We start from the raw sequence: 12,606 nt of genomic DNA, 5'->3' as shown, positions 1-12,606 counted from the left end.
TCAGTAGTCAGTCTGGGTGTGCAGTGCATTTCTCAGTTTTCTCCAGCTAATCTACAGCCGTCCAATCAGCGAACAGAGCGAGTGGCTGAGAACGATGACATTGAAGTCGCGCTCCAGTTTCAGTTGAATGCTGCGTTCCTTTATACTCGGAAGAAGGAGATTTCCGACTTGGTAGTTCCGACCTGTCTGTGTTCCAGTGCATCTGCTCGCGAAAGTATGGACGCCGACAACCTTTCTCATCCAAATAACTAAACTCTAAGGCTCTAAGAAGTTACCGTTGCCAGGTACCGGTAGATCCATAAACTACAATATGTAGTGAAGTCGGAAATTTCCGAGTTCCCTGTCCAACTTGAACGCACCGTCAGAAGCCGGATCATGACACACGTGATGACCAAACGTTATGCGATTGGTTGGCTAATCCAGAGTGGCACTGGGCAGATCCAATAGTTTTAAACTTCAACAGACACCCGCCTCCAAGTGAGTGAATGTTTGGCAATTACAGCAGTTCCAGACCTTCTGTACAGATGAAATGAAGTACGATGGTCTGGTTGGACCAGGCTACCTCCAAGGAGGGAAACCTGGTCAATATTGAGGCACTCGAGATCTTGCTCCTTTTTCTACCATACCACACTATGACCACATTTAAGAGTCCACGAGCCAGCACACACACACACACACACACACACACACACACACACACACACACACACACACACACACACACACACACACACACACACACACACACACACACACACACACACACACACACACACACACACACACACACACACACACACACACACACACACACACACACACACACACACACACACACACACACGCTGTGAATGAGCCTCAACTTGAACTCACAGAAATATCAGAAGTAAGCTTAAGAATTCCATGGACCCCATTTATGATCAAATAGTCTCAAAGAGTGGACCTCTATTATGCAGCAGGAGCTTTTACTTAGGCCATGTCCATTGTCCCTTTTGATCATGTAACTGAATAAAAACTAGACAGATTCATGAATACTGCATGAATTTCATCTAACTGGAAATCGGTCATAACGAATCCTCAAAGCAGTAATATTTCAGCAACATGTTTAAATGAAGACAACTGCAGGGCAATTACAGCCAAAAGACTGATGTAAGAGCGGTGTAATGAGTCAACATCGTTTTATAAAAGCAAATGTTTTCGGTAGAACATCTTTGACTAATCTTCCCTACAGTATACCGTCCTGGCAAAAGCATGATTCATATTTCTGTGGTTATTTTAAGGCAACTCAAAGCTGGATGAAGATTAAGATCGTAGATCAATATTGACAAAGTTCAGTGACTCCTGTCTCATGTTTCAAATCAAGTTTCCAGTCTGCACAAATAACACGTTTTTTTTAGCTGAGAAATTGTAAAATATGTTCTTAATAAATCTTAGTTAAACATTTGTAAATCAGTGAAAACAAACATAAATTCATAAAGGGTAGCAATGTCATTGATGTGCAAAATAAACAAAGTATGCATGCAAGACAATATTTTAATCAGTCTAATGCATGCATATAAAAGATGCAATCAAACCATGGTGGGGTTTTACAATTGTAGGAGACTATTAAAACTCATTTATGGGGTGAAGTAGGTTTGACATTATTGCTTTGGCAGTAACTGCTCTAAGAGTCCTTTACATTATCCAACTGCCAAAAACAGACTTAATGTGTGGTAGTGACAACTAGCTGGAGTTCGCCAAGTATGCACCAGCATGAACTGAAGTGTGAAAAAATGGGACAACACACTGACCAACATTTGGTTATTTTACCTGTTAGTTTGTTCAGAAAATTATGCTTACACGTTTTGCTGTGTGAGAAATGTGTTACATTTAAAGTTATTCTTCTAACTGCATCAGTTTTCTCCAATATGCCATATATTCAAATACAACTTTTATTTACCCCCATTGTTTACTCTCTTTGCCCAACGGGCGTGAGGGATATTTGCACACCTGCTGCTACTATTGTCAGTCCTTTTAGTGCAACCTAGTAACACACTGCATTATGGGAATGTGTGATGTAGGAGGGGGCATGTGAAAAAAGGGGTGGATTAATCACACTGCGTAACATGTAATACTATACACACACCTGCAGCCCAGACACATCTAATGAGAAAGAAAAACACATTCTACCTGATACATGAACACGTGTTGGAGCAGCGACTAATATTCCTATGAGTAATCTGCTTTAGTTAGAATGGTCACAGCTAAATTGGAGTGTAGAAAGAAATTCTGCACACCAGACAATAATTCTTCATTGGTTGACAGGACTAATTTATGATGCACTGGGATATTATCTAAATGTTGTAATGTGATATTCTGCATTTACCAAGATGGAGGCTGACGTAATAGTAAATACCAGGAGCAGCTGGAGAACAGAAGTCTAATATAAAGATAGCCGCAATCAATTCAACTATAGCCCAGCCTGGAATATATTACAGACAACTGTGTGAGAAGGAGGACATTCGTCAGTGGCCCATGCTCCTTGAAAAAGATCTTAGGAGAAGGGCTTAAGTCATGCAAGTCAAGTTAAAAGGAAAACAGCCGAATGTTTTGATATAGTCCGTGATCCCATTAAGAGAATTGGACATTAGATCTTCGTAACATGGAATGGCCTGCCTCTCTGAAAGGCTTTAAAAATGAATGTGTTTTAACAGAGAGGCTAAACACTAAAGGGACACAACACTTATTGAATCAGCCAACCAGAAGTGATTGACTAGTCCTTTTGAAAACTGCTTAATTCATGTTAAGAGCCCTTTTCTGGGGCATCGCATAATTTTTCCTTTTAATAAGTCAGCAAGGTTGAGGCTGTCAAAGAAGTAGTAGTAAACCCAAACCAGATTAAAACTCTTTATCATGCAATAAATATATATTTTGGGGGGGGGGGCCTGCTTGGATCCAAACGGTCACAATGTTTCCACATACAGGAGGTTCACTTCACCTTTGACATTAAGAGATAAACTAACCCAAACAGTAGTTTATATAAGTCACTGGCATGACTTATATAAACAATTTAGCAAAAGTCTAACTCAAGTGCTTTGGTACTCCAGTCAAGTGGTATCTCCATTTTATCTTAAGAACATCAAATCCTAAAACTCAACTCTCTCGATGACCTTAACAGTGTCATCTACTCTCCATTTGTAGGGAACTACAGATAAGGCAAATGTCTTTCTCATAGAAGAGTTCAGACTCTGTGCTGTGGAATTATGGGTTATTATTAGGGATGTTTTTGTAATGGGATTAATTTTTCTGTTCCGCCACACAAGTTTACAATTTAATTGAGTGTAGTCTTCTCTTATAGGCCCAGTTTAATTGCCATCAAAATAAATGTAACATGGGGAGTATCACTATGTCATGAGAAAAGTAATAAGGCAAAGACCAATCTTCAATTGAAAGATTGTACTGTGAATGTGAACTCTACAGTGAAAGTTTTTTTTTATTTTTTTATGGAAGCGATCAGAACTACTGTTCATATACTGGACATTTAAATAACCAGATAAAACTACAACTGTGAAAACAACTGCTCCTCCAGGGCTGTGGATGATAAAATAAACCATTTGTTTTCTTCAGGCTCTTCCATGGTCTGATGTTTGGTGCACTGATGTTGTGTACATGATCAAAATCCAATAACAAATGCAATTTTCCTCTAGAGTTGTCTTCTTTGTATCACTGATGTTTTTCAAAGAACCATATAGCTACAAATAGTCCAGAAAGAGGTGGTTGTTTTTATTCAGTGGGGACCAACACTGCCAAGGTTTATCCTCAAGAAAAACTGAACATGACACATAAACACTGCCTTCGTTGGAAAGACAAACACTTAAAGCTCTAGTGCGTAACTTTTTCATATAAATGAACGTCAGTTGCAGCTAAACCATGGTCAAACGAGTTGACACAAAGTTGATCAAGCTATCAGCTCCACAAAACTGTCAATGTATTGCGTTTACAAACTGGTGTTGCCCACGACAATAGCGCAGAAGCACAAAAAGCGTCCACGTAATGTTTCAGTTATTTATTCTACTGCTAAGAAAAAAACAGATGGAATAAAATCCATGCACGATCAACTAAGGCATACGTCATGAAGATGGCCGACAGTGTTGTTGTAAATACTCATGGGGGCGACCGATGTTACACACTATAGCTTTTAGCATGGATCCTTGATTGGTTTCACATCCAAGCTTTAATTTGTCCCTGGTCATGAGACCACAAACTACGACCAACTCAGTGCAGCGACAAACAGCCACATCAGAAGAACCCGTGAAGCTTGGTGGGCACACAACCCACAGGTTGAGAAACTTTAGAGTGTGAGGTATGGCCTAAATGAACCACGCTGAGTAATCTAGGCAAAGATGTAATGAAGTGGATTTATGAGGAGAGATGGCAGCGTTACAGAGGGTATTTACGAGTGCTGATCTGGGTAATGGTCTATGTCTGTCTAAGATGTCAGATGTTTCTCATATCCACCTCATAAACAAAGCAGAAAACCTGGTCGTATGTTTCCCACCGGTTCTTAGTGACTGTTGGTTTAGATAATCAGATTAAACTGGTAAAACAAGTTAAAGTACTCAAAAACTAGTTCTAAAAGGGACTTTTAGAAGACAGTTGGTGTGTGTGAGCTTGCATATGTCAACATCCCAACACCTCAACAAAATAAAGAGAGCGACAACAGCTGTAATACTGTTGCAACACAGGAACCAGTAATTAACAAACTCATAATAATACAAGGCTAGTTTTTCCCCTTACCAGTGAAGCACTGTGGCCCCTTTAAAAGTCCGTTTTTACAAACAGGTATATGGCCATAGCCTATCATCATCTTTGCTCGGCAGAAATAAGTGTTAAAAACATCTTGCAGGAAGTAAAGAGCCGTACATTAACAAAACGTTAACATCTGCTTTGAGTAGACGTATGTGTAGTTCAATCTGTCAGACAGCACATTTGTTCTTAGAGGGCTGGAACTTCCAAGTGCAGTGTGTCTTCTGGCAGGCCGACACTCCAGACTAAAAATAACACTCTCTAATCTCAGCGGGAAAATTAGGTGTTTAATAAATCTGTTGAACTACATCCCCTGACAAGCTGCAATTAAAAAGACTCAGCAAAACACATCGGCTATTCACTTCTTGGACATTTAAACATTTAACATGCGCCTTGAAGTCCTATCCATCAACCGCTGAGTTTGACAAAGCAGACAGCCTCAGAGAGGTTACACCGCAACCCAACCCCCCAATACACACACACACAGTCACGCAGACACACAGTCAGACACAAACACAAGCACGAATACACACACACACACACAGCATTAGTGCACACACACATTTAAAGCTGTGTTTGGATATGTTTAGAATGTGTGTGATGAAATGGCACCAGCTGTGTACACTGGAGAGATGCACAAGGCCCCCTGGTCGAGCAGAGTGTTAACCCTTTCCCTCCCAGTGAATCAGAAAAGGACAGCAAAGACAAAGGAGGCCTGGCCCACTATGGTTTAGACACAATCAGAGGTTATTGCCCCGGGGGGTTTTGTTGCTATGGAAGTACAGTAATTCACTAAGGTCCTGTCCTTCCCTCAACTCTTTAATCGTTGTTGTTTCTAGTTTTCCTCACATAAGGAAGGGTCAGTTCGGCCCAAATGAAGCATGAGCAGGCTTCTGTTCCCCATACAACACATTTTACAGGCTCAATTAAACCCTGTGATAATTGCAGCTGCAGCTCTTACAGTCGGAAAACAACTTCCTAATCATTGTTTTTAAAGAACAGTAAGTCTTTCAGATCATAGGCGACTGGATGATGAAACACAAAGTAAATAGTACATATATTCTTACAGGAGAATGCTTTCAGCAACAGATGGTTAGCCTAATAATAAATTACCCAAAGTTGTAATCTTTTCAATTTAAACCTGGTTGATTGAACAGCAGCAAGTGCAGGTTAACACATGCACACATACAAAAGTGTGCTACTTTGCTGAGGAGCTTGTGAAGGGCATTTATTTATTTTTGTAGGTGCATTTTTGATGTACCATTTTTGAATCCAGGTTGGGAATGGCTGACTCCACTGCTACCAATAAGACTTAATGTGTGTGTGATTTCCTTATACAAAAAAGTATGATGTTTCAATGGCGCTTGTATTAGCTTTGTAAATAAACTTCAAGTGTTAGCACTAGTGCAGGTGAAGGGTGTGTTTATTCACATCTGTTTGTGATCTCAGTCTATCTGTGCCTGGAGGGAATGGAAGCCAACACTAAATGGATACTGTATCTGAAACATTATTAAACCTTAAGAAAAAACAGACCAGATGGCCATAAATATGGGAATAACACTGGGTCCCTTTCATGAAACCATTAAAGTTAATCACATTTGACTTTTACAAATACCAAAACCAGTCAAAATCCAAACAGCTCCTTGTCTTTGGTAGATACTGCACATACCTGAAGGGCTAGCCCAGAAAAAAAATAATAACTTCAACTGTCTTGCATCATTAGCCACCACCAAAATAAGACATTCGACGATGATGAATAAATATATAACATGTACATATGCACATATATATATATATATAAGCCCATGTGTTCATTTAAAGTTTTCCGAAGTTCTAACAAGCAGCTCATATATTTTTACTGACTACAACCAGGTGTTCTTAACACAGACCAAAGAGCCAGTAAAACCAAGAGTCATTATCACGGATAAATTGAAAACAACGCAACATGAAGTAACAACCAATCAGGAAAAGTAGGGGCCGTGGCGGGTATGCCTTTGAGCATATAGCTGATCCGTGTCCAACCTTAAGTCAAGGTAGTTTAAAAGAAATGGAGCCTGCTGTGACAGCCCTCACAGGAATAAACCTTAACTTTTGCTTTAAGAAAGGGCTTCGATAGAGCAACTACATTTAATTCTACCAGATTTCAGCAAGTTATTTTTCTAGACAAATGTATTTTAAAAGCATTATCCAGGTCTGCGAAGTTGTGGCATGTTTCTCTATCTCCTTCATAGCAGCAAAAACAAATGGCAGCTTCATTAGTCCTGACTGCAGCAACTAATCAAGCTTGTGCCACTCGCTTGGATTTTTCTGTACATTTAAAAGGAATCTCTGATGTGTCAAAGTGCCTCTGGGCCACTCTGTCTCTCTTGTCATTAAAATTGAACATTTCCCTCTGCCAGCGAGTATAGCCATTTTATATAAATCTAGGAAAAGTTTGGCTGTTTGCAAGAAGGTGCTGCGACAGCTTATATAAATAGATGAAAGAAGAAATGCCTCAGTTCTGTGTGACTTGTGAGCATGCCACATCTTTTGGATGACAAACCGCTCCGTGCATTGTGCTACCTTTCAGAGAGTTCATTCACACAAATTGGAGGCTTATTTGAAAGATGCATGCAAGAGAGCCTATTTGTTTGCCACGGAAAGGCAATGTAATTAGCATGAAATGCAAGCTTTGTACTCTAGACTCTCTCCACAAAATAACTGCTGGAGATACTGGATAAGCACCTCTCTCTCTCTCTCTCTCTCTCTCTCTCTCTCTCTCTCTCTCTCTCTCTCTCTCTCTCTCTCTCTCTCTCTCTCTCTCTCTCTCTCTCTCTCTCTCTCTCTCTCTCTCTCTCTCTCTCTCTCTCTCTCTCTCTCTCTCTCTCTCTCTCTCTCTCTCTCTCTCTCATTTTGAATTGTGGCCAATTACTGTTACAGATGGAAAATTTCACTTGACCTGGGGAATTTATGAGCAGGAATAAAATCGCTCTTCAACTCTTGCAATGTAGTTAAAATATCTCAAGGCTGATGAAGCCATGATGAAATTGGGCACATATGACAACTTGGCCACATGACAAAGAGCTGATGAAACAGTGAGACAAACCTGGTAACTGTTTTTCTTTTTTAAAGCAGCCAGCATCAGATCGCAAAGGGGCAAACAGAAGAGCTGCACTATAGTGGGGCTGCATAAATGGGGAGGAGGGGGTGGTGTGTGTGTGTGTGTGTGTGTGTGTGTGTGTGTGTGTGTGTGTGTGTGTGTGTGTGTGTGTGTGTGTGTGTGTGTGTGTGTGTGTGTGTGTGTGTCTGTGTATATGTGTGTCTGTGTTCGCAAGTGTGAGTGAGGACGGGTGGGGGTTGTAGGGGTTACCATTGTTTAAACTTTACGAAAACAGCACACTGCAGTTGTGTCATTAGTCTGTAGTGATGTTCCCTCTTGTTCATTTAAGGAGAAAAGCTCCCGATGGATAACAACGCTGAGTACGTCAAGTGTTACATCACACTGGCAAAATATCACAAAACCCATCATCTGTGTTTTGCACAACCCCTGCCTCTTTGGGAGTTAATAAACTTGTCATATCTCTGCAATGTTCCTAACCAAAGCTTAGAAATACAAACAGGGCTGCTTGTATACATATGTAAGAGGGGGGGGGGGGGGGGAACAACTTGTAAACAGCGCAGGGAATAGGCTGGGCTCTAACCTGAGAGAGAGTAGATAAAACGCCGCTGTACATCATGTGGCTGCCTCTGTTAGTATGACAGTCTGAGGATTTTACTGATGCCATGTTTGAGATAAGCGCACAACATAGCACAATGCTGACAAGGATTGCATTCATACGAAACAGCTATTAAGTGCACTGCCTATCTATCTTTCTTTCTGTGTGTTTTCCCAGTAAAGCTGCATAGTTGAAAAAATGATCATTACAGGGGTCATTCTCAGCAGCAAACCATGGTGAATTGCACCTACAAAATATTCTAAAGTTTTAATGAGTTACAAGGGTTTTCACTGTGTTTTTGCAACACCCTGTGTTTTGACTGCAACACGAAACCGGACACTTGACAGACACACACACCGTGTCCTGCCATCATCCCATTGTAATGCACATGTTGTAATGTATGGTGCTGATGCAATGATCCATCACTGATCTCCTGTATAGCCAACAGCGCCCAGGACTGTGGATCACGTCACTGGTAAGGGTTTAGCAGTGCAGTGAGGACGGACTGAGCTGGACTAAAAGTAACACTTGCCTTGTGCATTTTTTTTTTCTTTTCCAATGACTAATTGGATACATAGCAACAAAGTTTGTGGCATGACAGGAGAGTGTGAATCAAGAAACTCCAGATAGACATTGATGCTTAGTGGAGAGACAAGTGGAGGCAACTCAAAATAATGAACATATAATTAGTTGTAATTTAACTTAATTTTGGAGCAGATTTCCAGTCATTACAAGGCTGGATCGTCCTGGAGTTATTGCGCACTCGTGGTTCCAGCAATCAGCCTTGTCTACCCAACAACACACACATTTACCAGAGCTTACAAAACATAGGAGTTCGTCCTCACCTTGTTGAAGTTGTAGTAGCCCAAACAGTGGGCAAAATCCAGGTTTGGTGCATCTCCCGGGATAGCATTTCCACCGGCAGACGGATAAAATCGTACATCCATGGTGAGTGAGTGCGTAAGGGAGCCGCGCAGCTGTAGCTTGAAGCCAAGTCAATTTGTTTCTGCCCGTTTACAATCCAAGCGCAGAGCGAGAGAGACTGGGTAACAACTGACCCAAGCTCTGTCGGGCTAAATGAGATACTGCGGTGAGAGGGGGGAACTGGGGTGGGGGGTGAAAGTTTTGATATCCCTCTTCTTATACCTGGTTCAGACGCTTCATCTCCGAGAAGGAAGCCCGCACAAATGTTGGACCGAGCCGAATACGCGGAGCGGTAGACGCCGTGTGTCCATGCATTTACACACAGCTGCTGCTGCTGCTGTATACAAAGAAGCCACGAGACCGGCGACTGAGCGTGGGTCCACCTCCTTTTCTCCTGCCTCCCTCCGCCCGTCAGATACAGGGGAAAGCAAAAAAAAAGAAAAACCGTAATAAAGTAATATAGGTCCGTGCGTTGGTGCAGGACGCGCACTGATAAAACGCGCGTGTTCGTGTCCTCCGCTGCGTCTCTCTGAAGTTTATTATGTCTCCAACTTGGTCAAAGTAGTTGGTGAGTGAGATGCACGCGCCCGGGCCGCTAAACAGAGCGACTGAAGGGGTTTGTCAAACAACTAGTGAAGCAACGCTCCACAGATGGGGCAATTAGTGAACGTGATGTAGTTACACTGGGTATCCGAGTGCAGCCTTCGGGCTCATGCTCTGCCTGTCTAGTGATGAACAAGGCGAAATGTGTGAACAAGACAGCCACTCCCCATACACACTATAAGCCCCGCCCACGAAAACACGGCATGTAAGTCCCTATACTATCTATGGTAAATCCATGTGACATGTTGGCACAGGATCATTAATAACAATTACACTGTCTGTCTTCTTCTGTTTGTTTTGTTTTTGTTTTGCAGGTTATATGTGCATTTATTATCTTACACATGCTATTGCCATAGCACACTTTTAAAAGGCTTATGCAAACAGTCATAATGCAAAGGACATGAAAGGGTGAAATGTTACACACACACAGTACATATTCATATTCATCCAGCCTTGTTTCCATAAGCACACACATTGGAGTCATAAAAATCTCAGAATAGGTGTAACAAAATAAACAATAACTCATGTTGAAACATTTTAAGTCAGTGTTTGCATTATCTTTGTCTCTTCACTTCACATCAATTGTCTGAACACACCTTTAGTTTCAGGCCACCATCATAGATGAGGTTCCTGATGTCAAGACTTTCTGAACTTTCTCTGCAGCCTATCACTGTACTTTGAAATGTGCAAAACGTGATGTGAAAGTAAAACAGGGTTGGGCTGGCTAATGTTAATCCAGATAAAACACAATAAACTTTTTATGGCCGATATGAAAACGTTGACCTCTTGAACAGCTGTAAGTAAACAGCACAAAGGTTTCTGTAATAAACTATAATAGTCCATATCTTTCGGCCAGGTCACTAAGCCTGTCGTGATTGCCATGTTTTGTTGTTGTTTTACTAAAATTGGGGGGGAAGCACAAAACATGTGTTTTTATTTGATGGGTACATGTGCTTGAAAAACTGAAAAGAGTAAGTCAAATAACAAAGCCTAATTTCTTATGGTTTCACTTTTTTTTTTTTAAAGTAACACATCGTTACTATCAGTCATCTGTTTTCATCACCTGGCAAGCTAAGGCTGTTTGATAACTGCTTGTTGTGATGCTATTTAATTCTAAACTCCACCTGGGTCCTCTCTACCTTTTGACCTCACCATTTAGCCGCAGTATCTACCTGCTTTACAATTTACAATATCTGCACTTTCATAGTTGTTATGCGCATATATATTCATATTTATGCATTACCCTTTTGCCCTGTACTACACTTTTTGAGTGACTCACTGCAAACCAGACATATTTTCCCTGTCTACAGCCCTGTGTTTGACCCGATATACTGTAGACATAATGGCCAGATGAAGTTATAAAAGTAATAGTCCATTTAGTAATTATGGAAAAAAAAATATGAGAAAGTACCGCAGCTAATAGGAAGGGCGTTGGTGATCACCGAGAAAACAAGGCACCCTCTCTTTACTAGGAGTAGTTTGAGCTTAAACCTTCATGATATAGATAAAAACATGTGGTTTTAAACAAGTGAATTACATTTTGCCAGTTAAACATCAACAACAAACAATACGAGTAAGAATATTAACAATGTATTATATGTTTAGGCGAAATTAGCCACATGGCGAGTATGAGTCACTTGAATTTTATTTTCATAACCCACTTTTTATTTGCATATAGTTTTGAAAGAGACATGAGTAATTGTATTGGTTCTGGTTTTGACTGGAGCTTTGCTTAAAACAACAGTGCCATAGCTTAACCTGCCTGTCATCTACAGCCACACATCCTACCAATGTCTTCTGACAGGAGCAAAAATATCAACGGCTGATCAGTGATAACAGCCCATATTATATTACAGAAATAAACCAAAAGCCCTATTATATTGTCAAACATCATTTTACCCTCCTGCATTTCTCTGTACAGACACTTGCATCTTTAACTCTTCATCAATGAAATGGAACTGTATATTGCAGTTGATTATTGTAGTGATTATTCAAACAGGCAGGTTCCATCCCTCCACCAATATTGCAAATCCTCAAAATAATGTTGTCTATGAAAATATAAATAGCACTTATGTATCCCTGGCCACCTGACACAACCGTTTGCACTTCACAACTCTGTTTGTTTTACTGGAAATGCTTACAGTGAACACGCCGTCTGTGCACTATTCTCCCAAAACACTTCTCACTTTTCTTCTCGGAGCCAGAAACAAGACAAGATTGTGCAAGTGTTACTTTAGGATGGCAGCTGGAAAGTTTTATTTCTTGACAACCAAACGTAATATTTTTTAAGGAGAACTGTTTCACAGCACTGGAGATGAATAGGCGTACACCAGGGAACCATACGGTCGCTAACTGTAACACTGTCTGATCAGTTTATAGGCAGCTTTACTATATGTGTGGTGAGAAAAGGGAACAATAGTTTATTGTTTACAACTGAAAACACATGAGAGATTTGTGTTGAAAGGAAGTCTTAAAAGAAATAAAAAGCAAAGGAAAAAAATCGTTGACATGGTGTCGAGGAAATATGCCAACAGTTAATTTTTCGGAAACTGCACCAAAAAACAGGGAGTTTTTTTTTTATTAAACTTTATTTTAAAAT

At 40.6% G+C, this 12,606-nt stretch overlaps 1 protein-coding gene across 1 annotated transcript in view; it reads right to left on the bottom strand.

Annotated features, from left to right (window-relative positions):
* tox3 (TOX high mobility group box family member 3) overlaps positions 1 to 9,574 on the bottom strand; it is a gene marked incomplete at its 3' end in the record, with an annotated part of 41,525 nt that extends 31,951 nt beyond the window's left edge. Inside the window, exon 1 of the mRNA XM_080040765.1 lies at positions 9,326 to 9,574. Coding sequence (XP_079896891.1) covers positions 9,326 to 9,427 — 102 coding nt within the window. The 5' untranslated portion in view covers positions 9,428 to 9,574. The remainder of the gene's footprint in view (positions 1 to 9,325) is intronic.
* Between the last annotated feature and the right edge of the window lie 3,032 nt (positions 9,575 to 12,606).

This window comes from Ammodytes marinus (assembly GCF_949987685.1).
Source record: "Ammodytes marinus genome assembly, chromosome: 1".
Classification (NCBI taxonomy): Eukaryota; Metazoa; Chordata; class Actinopteri; order Uranoscopiformes; family Ammodytidae; genus Ammodytes; species Ammodytes marinus.
Note: the sequence above shows the minus strand (reverse complement) of the source record. Positions and strands in the feature narration are given on the sequence as shown.